Here is a 15,533-nt window from a genome sequence, read left to right as displayed (position 1 = left end):
TCTTTGAAGCAATTTTAAAAAAAAAGAGAGAATTACAAGGCTGGTCTCTTTGTTGCAATTTTATTACAAAAACTCCCTTTCTTTATCAAGTTTGTTACCGAACAAACCTTACTTTATTAATCACACTAACATGACTTTGTTTCTTTATCAAGTTTGTTACCGAACAAACCTTACTTTATGAATACTAAGGTGTGTTTGATAACTGCTAGTTCACCATGAGAGTTGGACTTTCGAAGGTAATAATTCTAGAAAGTTGAACCCTTGAAAGTTGGGAGTAAGAGTCAATTATACCTTTCATGTGATTGGAAATGGTAGTTGTTGCCTTAAAATTCTATTTTATTATTTGATTCATCAATTCCATGGAGTTGCAATTCCAAAAAAGTCCTGAACTCCCATTTTTTAAGAAATACAACTCCAACCTATGTAGGTGGGATTTACAATTCCACACACACAAATTCTTAATCACAAAATTGAGTTGACTCACCTAAGTCATCAATCATATAAATTATTTAACTCACTTTACATTATTTATAATCTAGATTCATATTTAAATAATTATAATTTTTGTAATAAAATAAGATTATTAGAATATAGTATAAAATGGGTTGAATTTTCTCTGATATCCGTGATCTGAATCCGAATTTAACAAATTTGGACCCTTGGAGTAGATCCAAATAAAAATATGGGTTAACATTCCTTAAGTGAACTGATGCATCTCTATATTCGCCTAGATCTAAATGATATAATTTCTTGAAAAATATTTTTTTATTTTCAAAATATCTTTTATCGACTACTTTAATATAAGATGAATTCTTATACAATAGATAAATTATAATAGTAAAATGGAAGAATATAACAAATGAGAAAGAAATATAATTTTAAAAAAATTGATTAGTCCAAAATTATTTGACCCAAATTAAGTAATTCAATCGAGCGGATCCGAATCTGGATTTAGTTTAAAATTTTTGAGTTCTGTAACCAAAACTACAAGCGTTCTATAATAAAAATTCAACAGTCAAGCCTACGGGGTAAATCTCTTTTTCTTACCCTACACACCTAACTGTTGCATTTTTATTACAAAAACTGTCTTGGAGTTTTACCAACTCCAAGGGAACCGTACTTTATGAAGTTTGTTATCCACCCAACCTTGGAGTGGGACCTACATCAAAAAATTCAAATTGATGAGGTTAGTTTGTTACTTAACATACTTGGAGGAGTAGATCCAACTGAATCAATTTGTGACATCCAAAAACATGATCTGATGCTACATAAAAGACAAAATTCTAATAATTTCGAATATTTTTTCAAAAAAAGTTAATTTTCAACATTGAATTTTAGTTTTAAATTTTTGAGTTCTGTAGCTATCCACTTTCAACACCTTCATTCAAGCTCAAAAATGTTTTCTTGTCATTGTTTTTGTTCTTTTGAATATGAGTTTTTTCATGAAATCTAGAAGGTTGTGGTGTTGGATTGCCAATTTGATAATCCATGTGGGCTCAAAGACCCTTAGTAATATTTGAAATCTTCCTAGTTAGTTATGGTAGCCTGATTCCATAAAGGAAGGTTTGTTCAGTATCAAACTTGATGAAGTAAGGGAGTTTTTGTAATAAAATTGTAACAGATGTGTCTGCCCGGTAAATCTCTCTTTTTATAACCCTTTTAGGTTTGTTATTTTGATAATAAAAGAATTTTAAGTGGGCCGGGCCATTAAATCACCAAAAATAAAGGTTTGTCGTATTGAATCAGTTAGCGGGCCCCACCCCACAACCTATCCCAAACCTGTAACCAAGAATCCATCAATTATCTTCTATAAATAACGTATGTATGTAAGCAGGCCTTCCCATCTTTCTCTATATTTCTTTCTCCTGCGAGAGGTAGAGAAAAGTGTTTGTATACTTCATCTATTCCACTGGTTTCATACTTAAATTTGATGGATAGCTGTTCATCAATATTAGTATGAAATCTGTGAAATATACGAAGTTTATTAAACAAATTCACGGTAACAAGAACAAAGACACCGATTGATTGATTCATGGAATTATTTGTAAGTATTCAAAACCTTTGTTTCGTTCTCTAATCTCTACATATATTACGATACTACTTAACTGCTTTAGGGATTAAGATTTCTTTTAGAATCTATGGTTTAATTAAGGGTTAAGTTTATACGATCACGGTTTGGTTAGGGTAAATTTTATTTTAGACTATAGAGTTTTAGGGTTGAGGCGATATGATTAAATATAAATTAGGGTTACTTCATCTGTGTGATTGCCATTCATAAACTATGATATTAAAGGGTTGAGGCTATAGTTTCCAGGGTTTAGATAATTAATTACATGTCCTAGTCTAGGGTTTAATAAAGGATTGACATTATATAATTACGATTAGGTTAGGGTAACTTTCCTTGTGTCCCAAACCCAGATAAATGTTTGTGATTATAGGTCATAGGATTTAGGGATTAAGAGGTTTGTTTTAGACATAAAGTTTCAGGGTTTAGGTCATAGGTTACAAGGTTTAGGAGTAGTTTTTTCATTTAAGGATTGAGGTTATATGATTAGGGTTAGGTTAGGGTAACGTCGCCAATATAGTATTAGTTTACACTAGGACCTAGATCAAATCTAATTTTGAGTTGGATCCCCTACATTGCCCCCCCCCCCCCCCCCCCCCCCGGCTTACATAGTACTAAATAAAATAAATTGTTTCTTATTTCTTACTTTCAACATATTTGGTTCCATGGGAGATACCTCGATCACCTTCTTCACAGTGACATACCGACAAACACAAGTTGCATCCGCAATCTTAATGATGTTGCAATAAATCTTCCTCATGGGACTCTTTGGCTTGGGTTTTAGAACAATGTTCTATTATTTCCGTATTAGGCCCTCAATATTACATTCACAGCCTTGCACGGTTGCTAGGTCGCAACCATCCGTAGGACAGCCATGGCCAAGTAACTAATTGTCATTTCTCTCTTTCAGTAAGCTCTATGTTATGTGAGAGTTGAATAGTGTGTGTGAGGTCATCCATGGACCATCGCCAGTGTTATAGAATTTTTTTTGGGTGATTTAACTATACCCTTCCAAGTTTTGGTGAATATTTTAGATACCCATTTAACGTAGTTTGTTTAAGATTCTAAATGTTTAAATCATTGGGTTTTGCTTGAAATTTTTTATTTAGGTTTTTAGAGTTACTATTGGTTTAATGATTGGAGTTCTTGCAGGCTTTTTCAGAACGTGTCAAAATCAATCCCATTAGAGATTGGGAGGCTCTCAAACCTTCACACACTTTATCTTTCCCTATGGTTCTATGTTCTATTTAGATTATGCTTTTGGTCATGCTTTTAGTTACATGGCGGCTTAATCTATAGGGATGGTGGACTTGGTAGGTTTTGTTTTGTTGTCTAAGTGTCTAACCATAATGACATTGTTACATACTCAAGATATAGTGTCAGAGATACAATATTATCATTGTTAAAATATCCAAGTTGATCTAGCAAAACTCATCAAATTTTTAGTATCTTTGGGTTAGTCTTGTTCCTCAGTTTGAGCATGTCTATATTTGGGTAGAATATGATATTTTGGTGCAATTTCATCCATGGTGATTTGGTTCATGTGATCTTAAGTCCTTTTATCCATGCAACTAAACATTTCAAAGAAGATATTTACCCCAATCTCCACAGAAATGAACCATTAACTTATATACAACACTTATTTTCTTGTCTTGACATATTTTATTTACTTTCAATCGATGTGTCCTTTATCTGACATGCCCAAACAACTTTACCTTGCTCTATTTCCAATTGGAGATAGTTTTAAACTTTCGCTTATATATTATTTTTACAAAGCACAAAACCTTTTGGTATCCCATCCTATATGATTCTAAAATTGCTTCTTTTTTTTCTCTAGGAAGAATTATGTCAACTAGTGATTTTTTATTGCAAGAATCTTTGATTTTAGCTTTTCTCTTTTGCATTATGTGTTCAATAAGCAATTTTTTGTTGCAAGCATATTTGATTTTAGCCTTTATTTTCTGTATTTTTTTATATAGAGATTCAAAGCATATTACCAAGAAGAAGGTCGAGCTGGAAGAGATGGGAAATTAACAGATTGCAATTAGTTTTTATATTGATAATGACAATTTTCTTGTCTTTAGTGATTTAGATATTAATTGGGGCGGCATTAGCAAAAGTTGGTGTGGCAATAGAATCTCTCTTAATTAAGGGTTGATATTGTACAATTTGTTAAGGTAACTTTTCTTGTGTCCCAAGCCCTGATAAAAATGTTGAATCAAAGTTTGGTTATAGGGTTTAGGTAAGTAAAAGTCATAGTTTAAGGTTTAATTAAGAGTTGAAGTTATATGATTACAATTAGTTTAGGGTAACTTTGCTTATGTCTCAATCCCGAATAATTGATTGAGGTTATAAGATTTAGGGATTAAGAGGCTTGTTTTAGAAATAATACAAATATACATCGTATTTTCATAGAAACATATCACTCTATCAAATATTATGTAGAGAGATTTACCCAGTAGACCTAATTGTTGTATTGTGATCTAAGCCTTATCCAAGAACGGTGAGGCGGATAGAAGGTAGTGAAGAATGGTCGGAATGATACTAAATCTAGCAACCGCCTAGAATCCTTTATTTTAGACAAAGGATATATCGGAAAAAGGGGGGAAAATTAAGGAAATGATTCTATTGCAGATAAGGGTGAATTGGAAATCTACTAAGAGAGGGAGACTATCCAAAACATCTATAAATAAGGCACCCACACCATCAAGAAGGTACGCAATTTTCTTTTGGAAAAGAAAACTCTTATAAATTTTCTATGTAACTAGCTAAGGCATCGGAGGCTTTATGGAACAGGTAACAGGGACAATTGGAAGGAGATCCGAGGCATACTAATCAGGACAGTAGGGATATTGAGGTATTCATAAAAAATACCTCTACACATATCATTACTTAATTCATCAGAAGATATATCGACTTCATTTATTTGATAATAGGCACTCCATATGTAATTTTATCTCAAGGAAAATACAAGTCATACTTGACACTCCAAATGCAAACATTGTCAATGCAGGTGTATCGTCTCTTTAAGAGAGACACCGATTAGCTATGGAGAATTGAACATGTCCCTCAATGTCTCCACCAACGAGTATCCCATTTTATTTACAGATTTTTCTTGGAGTCCAATATTATTTACAGACATCAATATCCTTCCAAACCTGATATGCAATCCATATACCTTCATTTTTTAACCGTTTATGATATATTTTGTGTTCAGACCATTGTTAAATTTTTTTTCCCCTAACTTTTACTAACAATCCAACAAATATTAAAACCATAAACATGTGCAAATTGGCAAAGAAGATTGATGAGTTCTAAGACTGAAAATGATCGTAGGCAGCTCAATCCTTGCTTATTACTCTTTTATAAATATTTAAAAACAGCCAAACACTAACCTCTTACACGATAAAAGCTTTCAATCTAAAGAGATTGATCTCCTTACTGTCAAACCTAACACGAACAACATTCGATCAGATTGAGAGAGAGAGAGAGAGAGATTACATGATGTCGTCCTCGAGGAAGAGCCGTAGGAGAGTTAAGGTCAAGTCATTTACATTGGGAAGTTGTTTGCAATAAGGTCAAGTCATTTACGTTGGAGCGTTTGCAAACACTCAAAACATTTGCACTTGCAGAGAGTTCGTCAAAGAGAGAATTACAAGGCTGGTCTCTCTGTTGCAATTTTATTACAAAAACTCCCTTTCTTTATGAACACTATGGTGTGTTTGATAACTGCTAGTTCAACATGAAAATTGGACTTTGGTAGGTTATAATTCTCGAAAGTTGAACCCTTGAAAGTTTGGGAGTGGGAGCCAATAATAACTTTGGTGTGTTTGGAAATGATAGTTGTTGTCTTAAAATTCTATTTTATTATTAGGTTCATCAATTCCACAATAAATCAAACACCGAGTCAAAGTTCTACGTGCAACTGATTGAGTTAAAGTCAAAGTTCTATGTGCAATTGATTGAGTTGAGGATCAATCTGACCCCAAGGAATTCATTTCTTCATGGGTTTCGAACACTTGACCTACGCTTCCCGAGGAACTTTTTAAGGCTCGCTTGCCACTATGCCAACCCCTTGTGGTTAATCCACTCCAAGATATGTTACGTAACAAATTAACCACATCAATTTGAATTTTATGATGTGGATCTCTACTCCCAAGGTTTGATCGATAACAAACTCGATAAAGTAAGGCTCCTTGGAGTTTTCAGAACTACAAGCGTTTCTATAATAAAAATTCAACAATTAGGTCTCTTGGGTAAATCTCTTTTTTTTTTTTTATCCCACACACCTAACTATTGCATTTTTTATTACAAAAACTCCCTTGGAGTTCTAACAACTCTGAGAGAACCTTACTTTATGAAGCTTACTACCCACCAAACCTTGGAGTGGGATCCACGTCATAAAATTCAAATTGATGGGTTAGTTTGTTACTTAACATACTTGGAGGACTAGATCAAACTGCATCAATTTGTAGCATCCAAAAACATGATCTGATGCTATGCTACATGAGTATAAAGGATAAAATTCTAAGAATTTCGAATATTTTTTCAAAAAAATTAATATTCAACATGGAATTTTAGTTTTAAATTTGTAAGTTCTGTAGCCGTCCACTTTCAATCAAGCTCAAAAATGTTTTCTTTTCATTTTTTGTTTTCTTTTGAATAGGAGTTTTTCCAAGAAATCTAGAAGGCTATGGTGTTGGATTGCCAATTTGATAATCCATGTGGATTGCCAATTTTATAATTCATGTGGGCTCAAAGACCCTTAATAAGATTTGAAATCTTACTAAGTTAGTCATGGTAGCCTGATTCCATAAAATAAGGTTTGTTCAGTAACAAACTTGATGGTAAGGGAGTTTTTGTAATAAAATTTTAACAGATGTGTCTGCCCGGTAAATCTATCTTTTTATAAAATTTTAACATGACTTAAATAACTTAAAAAAAGAATTTATTTACTTTTATAATAAATAAAAGAATTTTAAGTGGGCCGGGCCATATGTATTGAATCAGTTAGCGGGCCCCACCCCACCACCTATCCCAAACCTGTAACTTGACCAAGAATCCATCAATTCTCTTCTATAAATAACGCATGTATGTAAGCAGACCTTCCCATCTTTCTCTATGTTTCTTTCTCCTGCGAGAGGTAGAGAAAAGTGTTTGTATACTTCATCTATTCCACCGGTTTCATACTTAAATTTGATGGATAGCTGTTCATCAATATTAGTATGAAATCTGTGAAATATACGAAGTTTATTAAACAAATTCACGGTAACAAGAACAAAGACACCAATTGATTGATTCATGGAATTATTTGTAAGTATTCAAAACCTTTGTTTCGTTCTCTACATATATTACGATACTTAACTGCTTTACGGATTAAGATTTATTTTAGAATCTATGATTTAATTAAGGGTTGAGTTTATGCGATCACGGTTTGATTAGGGTAAATTTTATCTTAGACTATAGAGTTTTAGGGTTGAGGCGATATGATTAAATTTAAATTAGGGTTACTTCATCTGTGTGATTGCCATTCATAAACTATGATATTAAAGGGTTGAGGCTATAGTTTATAGGGTTTAGATAATTAATTACAAGTCCTAGTCTAGGGTTTAATGAAGGATTGACGTTATATAATTACGTTTAGGTTTGGGTAACTTTGCTTGTGTACCAAACCCAGATAAATGGTTGTGATTATAGGTCATAGGATTTAGGGTTTAAGAGGTTTGTTTTTGACATAAAGTTTTAGGGTTTAGGTCATAGGTTACAAGGTTTAGGGGTAGTTTTTTCATTTAAGGATTGAGGTTATATATGATTAGGGTTAGGTTAGGGTAACTTTAGTTTACAATAGGACCTAGATCAAATCTAATTTTGAGTTGGATCCAATACATTGGGCCCCGCCTTACATAGTACTAAATAAAATAAATTGTTTCTTATTTCTTACTTTCAACACATTTGGTTCCATGGGAGATACCTCGATCGCCTTCTTCATAGTGACATACCGACAAACACAAGTTCCGTCTGCATTCTTAATGATGTTGCAATAAGCCTTCCTCATGGGTCTCTTTAGCTTGGGTTTTAGAACAACGTTTTATTATTGCCGTATTCGGCCCTCAATATTACATTCACAGCTTCGCACGGTTCCTCGGTCGCAACCATCCGTAGGACTGCCATGGCCAAGTGACTAATGTCAAGGAATGCCATTTCTCTCTTTCAGTTAAGTTCTATGTTATGTGAGAGTTGAGTAGTGTGTGAGGTCATCCATGGACCATCGCCCGTGTTTAAAGAATTTCTTTTGGGTGATTTAAGTATGCCCTTTCAAGTTTTGGTGAATATTTGAGATACCCATTTATTTTCAAGTAGATGATATGCTTCCCTTGACCTCAATCTACTATAATAGATTAATGAAAAGTAACTTTAAGTGCCGTCGTGTTTAACTTTTAGTTTAAAAAATTCTTAATAGTTTTTCACAAAATCAATCATATTGAACCTTTTTAATAAAATGTTCTTATCTTCATCTTCAACCTTCAAACCTCACACAAATTAGAAACAAGGGGTTGAGTAGAAAAATCAAGGGGTTTTTTGCATGAATTTAATCAAGTTGAGGTTGAAAATGAACATTTGAAGATGAAATTAATAATGCTGAAATTTTAAATTAAGTTGAGGTTGATAATTATGCATAGATGAGAACAAATAATATATACTGTCACAACACCCTAATTTTCATGAGTCCATTGGGAAAAAACCTTAATTTTCAAAAGTATTAAATTTCATTCAAAATAAAAATCCAAAGGTCTTAAATGGGCCCATAGTCTACATTAAGTGTCATTTGGCTAATTTCTCATTCATGCATGCATCATTTGCTAAACCCTAGCCCATTCCCTTAACCTATGCCCACTCAATCCAAAACTTTACCTATTCCCATTCCAAGCCCATTCAACCCCAGACCTAACCCATTTCCCCTTCCTAAACCTACAAACCAAATCCAAATCCATTTTTAGTCCGAACCCAAGCCCATTCTAAACCCAAAACCGAAGTCCAAACCCTAGCCTATTCTATGCCCATTATTCATATCCATACCCTAAAAGTTCATAGTTTCGCACCATTCCACAAAAATGGACATGCGGCAATCGCCTGTAAACTCCAACACCAAGAGGCTTTTCATCGTTGGGCCAATCTCAAAGCCCGTTGAAGAGTCAATTCTCTTGAGAAATCCGTCAAATGACCTCTCAAAAAATGAGGTCAACTAAAAAATTGCCTAAGACACTTTGGAGAATATGTATACAGTTTAGGGAAGTTCCAACTCTACCCCGAAAAATTAAAAGTTTCAGGTGCACGGAGTTTTCACATGACACTCTCCTATTGTCCTATTTCAAAAATATGTGTCTACCCTCACTTTATTAAATATTTACAAAAGGCCCAACATGAGATTTACGGATTTAGGTAATTATAGGTCATAATTAGGATAACTACTCTTGTGTCCCAAGGTTACGTAAAAGGTGAGATTATAGAGTTTAGGCTTAGGGTTTAAGGGTTGAGGTGATGATATGAAATAAATTTAACTTAAGGTAAAAGAGTCTTTGCAGTTGCAATTGCATGTTCATGTTTGAGTCAACTCGGTAGGAGTGGAATCGACTTTTTATGTTGAACTTTTGCAACTGAAAAAAGTTGACTTCTACAATTGGAGAAGTTTTGAGTGAAAAATTATTGTTTGCCAAAACATTGTTAAAGTGTTGTATTTGCTTTCCTTAATTTGAAAATTATTGTTTAATAAAATAGCTCACAACGGTTTTATTTTGGAAAAATGACCGGAATGCAAGGTGATTTGTTTGACATTTAAAAAAAAATATTGGCCACATTTATTAGTGATATTAATAGTGAAAGGTGTGGAAATTTTCAATGTCCTAGTATACCCATGACGATTAGAATCGTTGATCATTTATTGATTGAAAAAATGACAGGAGATGTAAAAAACACTTAAATTAACATGAGACATTGTTTTTAGTTAAATATTTAAATCAACCATTTTTTGAGTTGACTTAGTAAATTGGCGCATGGATTTTTTTTTTATTGAACCACCACAAAAATCTAATTGAGGCCATAGTGACAAAGTCGCAATTCGAGAATAATTTGCCAAGGAAAAAATTTTGAAAAAAATTAGGAGAATAGGTAAAATCAAAAAAAAAAAAAAAAAATCATTGGCATTATTAAAAAAATATTTATAAAATAAATTATATATGATAAAAGATATAGAAATATGTATTTTATATTTTAATTTTTCTTTTTCTTAGAGTTAAGGTAAGTGGCTAACTAGCTATGAGCGTGAGTGTTTTTTTTTTTTGAAAGGTCAACAGGATTAAGGCAGACTCAAACCAGATACAACCTCAAGAAAGGAAAACCCCTACGATCTTGATCAATGATAGAACCGAGGTTACAAGGGAGAATGCCACTATCTATTTTAGAACATTCCATGGAGTCTTGCGAGGATTCAAGATAATCTGTAGTTTGGTTTGTTTTCCTGAAAACATGATTGAAGGTGTATCTGTGGAAATTAGGAATGAGCCTTCTAATGGAGAGGACTAAGTGTATAACACTCCATGGAGTATTCTATCGGTCGTTAAGGATATTGACAAACTTTAAAACTTAGACTTCTGAACTTTTAATCTCGTTTGTTTCGTTTTAGATTTCAGACTTTAGAATTAAAATTTAGAAATTTTGAGTAATGGGGGACGTTAGATCAATCCAAAAGTTTTAAACCATAAATCAAAAAACAGTTTCAGACTTCAGCCTTCAGCAGTGTTATAATTTTGGCCAATGCAGCTAAAGTAATATATTTCTTAATTAGGTAGAACATAATTTTGTTGGTCTCTTTTTTGTTGTTTAAAGGGAATGGTAAAAAAAAATTAAAATTAAAAGAAAATGTGCAATAATAATTAAGGCAAGAGAGCCTAAAATGATTTTTAGGTTTACAATGTACAAACAACAATCTTAATGATCTGATTAAAAATAAATATTTTTTATTAAAATAAGTTATATTTTAAAAGGGTCGGGACATTTTATATCCATCACCATTGATTATTATAATTATCTATTTGTATTTATATGAAATCATTGCAAAGAAGAATAATCTTATCATTAAAAATAAATAGTTTGTGAAGGGAGAATTTGTTAACAAAGTAGGAAAAGTACGGTTTGGAGGGAGTTACTCATCTTTAAATGATAATATGCCGATAGTACTTCAGTTTGGGGGTATTTCCGATAGAGTAGTGTTGGGGTGACATTGGGATTTACTGCGATTCTCACATTTCTGACGTGGATGTGTGCATATAACCGTAGATGTTTTTTACTCGTATCTTAAAAAAACACGTTTATGGCTATCACATCAACGTAGTGAGAATCATAGTGAAAAACAAAGTCCTCCCCCAAGATATTCCTTTTCGATAAAAATCATGCTAGAGTGACCTCAAGCTTGTACCTCATATCACACATCTTGACGTGAAAATGGATATGAACCATAAATATTTTTCACTCTTATCTCGATAAAAAGCATTTATGTTTCCCATACACTTTTATATTAAGATGTGCGATGTGAGGTACAATCTTGAGGTCACTTCAGCATTATTCTTTCCATAAAAGATTCAATGTTGATTTTCTCTTATGTCGAGATGACACATGTACGTTCAAATTGTCCCGAGTAATAGACTTATACCATAATGTGTGTATTGGAATGTTGTATCTTGAGACTCTCTTGGATGAAACTTACTTTTGATAAAATCATAATGAAAAGGATGATTAATGGATTAAAATTTTCTCTCCAAAAGCATGCCTTTGAAAACCAGCTAAAGCTTTGGAGGGCTTGTTTCCATAACAAGCAAGCATGCTCTTAACACCATCATTGGTTCACTCAAGAAAAAAGTCTCCACTCAATAATGTCACTTTGGAGTGAGTTTTCAATCTGGGCCGTCGAATCGTTGGACCAACCAAAAGCTGACATTTCTAACCAATTGATCAAGCAAAAATGGTCATCCTTTTTAAGTAGCCCTCTCATGTTCTCCTCTCTCTCATTCTAGTATCAAAAAAACCAACAGGTCCAATGGCTTCTGTTCTTACTATCCTCTACTCTCTCTACACCATCTACTTCACCAAGTTCTCAACCTTCGTCACCACCATTAAAAGTGAAAACTCCATCCAATTCTCCGAAACCACGCTAGTTAACCGCGTGGAGAAGATGAGTAACCTTCACTTCTACTTCCACGACACCATTAGCGGTCAAAATCCAACTGCAATGCAAATTGCTGGACCTGCAACATTCGGTTTTGGAACAACGATGATTGCTGATGACACATTAACAGAAGGACCTGAACAAACATCAAAGATCATTGGAAGAGCTCAAGGGATCTATGCAGTGGCGGGACAAGAGGAACTGAGTCTACTAATGGTCATGAACTTCGTGTTCATGGAGGGCAGGTATAATGGTAGTGCACTAAGTGTATTGGCAAGGAATCCAATATTTCATACAATAAGAGAGATGCCGATCGTTGGAGGATGCGGGATTTTCCGATTCGCTCGTGGCTATGCATTGGCCAAGACTGTGTGGTACAATGACAAAGGAGATGCCATTATTGAATATAATGTGTCCGTGATTCATTACTGAAATTGTGTTTTCTACTACTAATCTCTAGCATGGAAGGCTCGTTTCGCTATTGTTGTAACATGAATGAGAGAATTAGTACGGTAAAAAGGAAAAAAAAATGAGTGTGAAATTTCATGTTTTATCTGAGAAGTTTGATCATAAATCCATGGTTAGCAAATCATTGTCGTCCAATTTAATAACACGTTGTTTCCTAATCGCTCAATATTTAGCTTCATAAAGCATGGCTAGAGAGCACAATTTTATATTCGACTTGGTCAAGTTAAGTAGATGTCGATAAACGATCAGTCCAAGTCGCAAACAAACTAGAAGAGAAAGCAAATAATATAAGAAAAATTAGAGGATTAAGAACAAAAAAAGATCATCAATCCTTTCTCAAGAACACAGAGCCTATGCAGATTAACAAAACCTCAAAACCTTTGTACAACGAAAAAAACAACTAAAATCTGAAAAATTAAAACCCCACAATATGATCAATCATACCTCCTACAACTCCAAGCTGAAACCGAAAAAAGGGTCCGATCTTGCCAACAAATTATCAAAAATCCATTCTCCTCCTTGATCCTATACCCATCACAACCATAGCTCTGCAATAACCTCCTTGCTTGTAATAGACCATAGTAACTCAAGGGAAGCCTTCCGAACCCAGCCAAGTCTAACCTCTGAATCCATTTCTCAAGCTTTTCGTGCCTCACTCTCCTCTCAACTCCCTCACAAGCTATAATGTTCTTAATTTCTTCCCCAAAAAGCATTTTCTCCACCTTAATTCGCTCCATCGATGCCCTTGATACAGTTGATTCTAAACAATCAAATAATGCTGCATAGAAGTACAGAGCTTCCACAAGCCTCTCCATCAGGGTTGACCCGTTATGGTTCGATTCTTGCTCTGCAACCACCACGATCTTCGGTGATAGACCCCAAAGAGCTATAAGAAAGCTCTCCATCTTTGCTGAAGTGGGTAAAGATGGTGGCGACGATGACGTCGAGTCAGGACTCGGACTATACCCATTGATCAAATCTTTCTCAAGAAGTTCACCTAGTGTGCTCTGGTTCATCTGCAGGACTCTTTGAAGGTGAATCGAATTCAAATTCTTGGATGCTGGTGAAGATTTCTTTCGAAGGGATTCATCGTCAGTTGCCAAGAGAGAATGTAGTTGAAGAACCGAACTGATAGCTACGGCTTCTCCTGTCTTAACCCGTAGGCTTTCAATATTGAGATTCTCTAATTTGGTAAGAACAGGGTTGAATTGAAATGGGATATCGAGCTTCTCGGCTTCTTCAGTCAATCGGAGAGCCGTTTGTTCCAAAACCTCTTTTTGTTCATGAATGCCTGTAATTCTCAAATGGGGAGGACCTTCGGGGCGAGCACTCAAGGCCTGAAGGAGAGCAATCCATTGTGCGGGCTCGGCCGAATTGAGATCAATGATGTGAACCATCTTCTCCCCTTCCATGGCTTCTATGATCGCTTGGTTCGTGATCACGAATGCAAGCTTTAAGAAGGGGCATAGCTCGAAAAATAATCTCCGTACGAGAACTCCTTCAGTGACAGTAGATATCTTTGTAGAATTGAGCGCTTTATAGAGACCAGGCCAGGCTTTGAGAATCCGATCTGCAAGGGCCTCAGTGAAATAGGCAGCAATTCTTTGCATGGTATCACCATCGGGAGTGGCGAGATGGGAGATTTGCTCGAGAACAATGTTTGCATTGTCGAGGCTGCCCATTGCGACATGGTTTGCACAGGAGATAAGGAGTTGGATTAGATACAATCCACGCTCCTCCGACTTCATCTCTCGTAGCCATGGCGAGCCTAATGTTGGTGAAAGGGGCATCAATGAGAAGAACTGAAGAGGTGATGAAGTTACTGACGATGATCCTTCATCTTGAACCATTTTTTCTTCTATTAATGGCCGAAATGGTATCTGGGTTGTGAAGATAGGAGTCTGTGAATTATTGAAAACAGCTTAAATTTAGAGCTAAATAGCAGAAAAGAATTCAAGACTTGATTTTTTTTTCAAAACTGAGCTTTAATTAACTAAAATATTAACTGGGTTTCCAATCTCTCAACTGTTTCTTATTATATTTAAAATCTTTCACAAGGGTTTCGAATAAAATTGAAGAACAATTGTACCTCAAACCAGAAAAAAAATTTATCAGATTAAAATGGGTATCATACATCTTAAAGAATTATAAGATAAAATTCATAAAAAATCAAACAGGGAACAAAAAGAAAGAAAGATGAGAGCCAAGAACACTACCAGAAACAGAGCTTGTGATTTGAGTTAGAACAAGTGGTCACCCACATCAAGAACTCCAAAACCCAATCTGGGTTTTCAAATTCATCAAAAACCCAGATAAAGCCCTCTGATAATTTCTTTTTTGGTTTCTTAAATCTCAAGTATCTATTCTTGGATCATTGAAAGAGGAATCAAAGTTAGTTAGGGTTGAATTAGAGCAATTTTGAAGGACTTTTCCGTACCTACGTTGCCGACAAGGGGAGGAGGAGAATGGGTTGTCGTTTTTTGATTTGGTGAGAATATATGGAGTTTCTGAGCTCTCACTTCACCCTCTCTGCTTGTCGTTATTAGTTTGGTGTCTTTCGAGGAAATATGGAGTTTGTCTCTCAATTCTGTTTTCGTTTTGCGTGTAGATCTTGTGCTTACATGTGTTGGACTGCAAACCTACTACGAGCTTTCATGTTTGTCACGTGGCATTCTCTTAGGCTCATTGATTGCCATTTGAATTAAAAACAGGGGCGGAGCTGGTGGGGTGCAATTGCCCACCCCCATTAACTAATTATATGTCTCATTTGTCCCCACTCCC

The 15,533-nt window shown here is 34.7% G+C and overlaps 1 protein-coding gene, 1 long non-coding RNA gene and 1 pseudogene across 3 annotated transcripts; 2 read left to right on the top strand and 1 right to left on the bottom strand.

Moving 5' to 3' along the window:
• Window positions 1-1,854: 1,854 nt before the first annotated feature.
• Window positions 1,855-5,519, top strand: LOC147396959 (uncharacterized). Its single transcript, XR_015180340.1, has 3 exons — window positions 1,855-2,044; window positions 4,700-4,779; window positions 4,862-5,519. It is a non-coding gene; the product is annotated as an uncharacterized LOC147396959 (long non-coding RNA).
• A 6,636-nt stretch (window positions 5,520-12,155) lies between these two features.
• Window positions 12,156-12,716, top strand: LOC147396958 (dirigent protein 22 pseudogene; annotated as a pseudogene).
• A 341-nt stretch (window positions 12,717-13,057) lies between these two features.
• LOC147396957 (scarecrow-like protein 3) lies at window positions 13,058-15,290 on the bottom strand. 2 transcript variants are annotated; one of them, XM_086452300.1, is made up of 2 exons: window positions 14,969-15,290; window positions 13,058-14,632 (listed from the first exon to the last, which is right to left on the bottom strand). In XM_086452300.1, exon 2 carries the CDS (start codon window positions 14,600-14,602, stop codon window positions 13,187-13,189), a length of 1,416 nt encoding a protein of 471 aa, XP_086308426.1. In that variant the 5' UTR covers window positions 14,603-14,632; window positions 14,969-15,290; the 3' UTR covers window positions 13,058-13,186. The 2 variants fall into 2 exon arrangements, with proteins under 2 accessions (XP_086308426.1, XP_086308425.1); XM_086452299.1 differs by having other exon boundaries at window positions 13,058-14,653; window positions 14,969-15,288.
• Window positions 15,291-15,533: the final 243 nt, after the last annotated feature.

Source organism: Akebia trifoliata, chromosome 8 (assembly GCF_017979445.1).
Source record: "Akebia trifoliata isolate Shusen 1 chromosome 8, ASM1797944v1, whole genome shotgun sequence".
Taxonomy (NCBI): Eukaryota; Viridiplantae; Streptophyta; class Magnoliopsida; order Ranunculales; family Lardizabalaceae; genus Akebia; species Akebia trifoliata.
The sequence above is the reverse complement of the archived record's forward strand: the minus strand, read 5'-3'. Positions and strand labels throughout refer to the sequence as shown.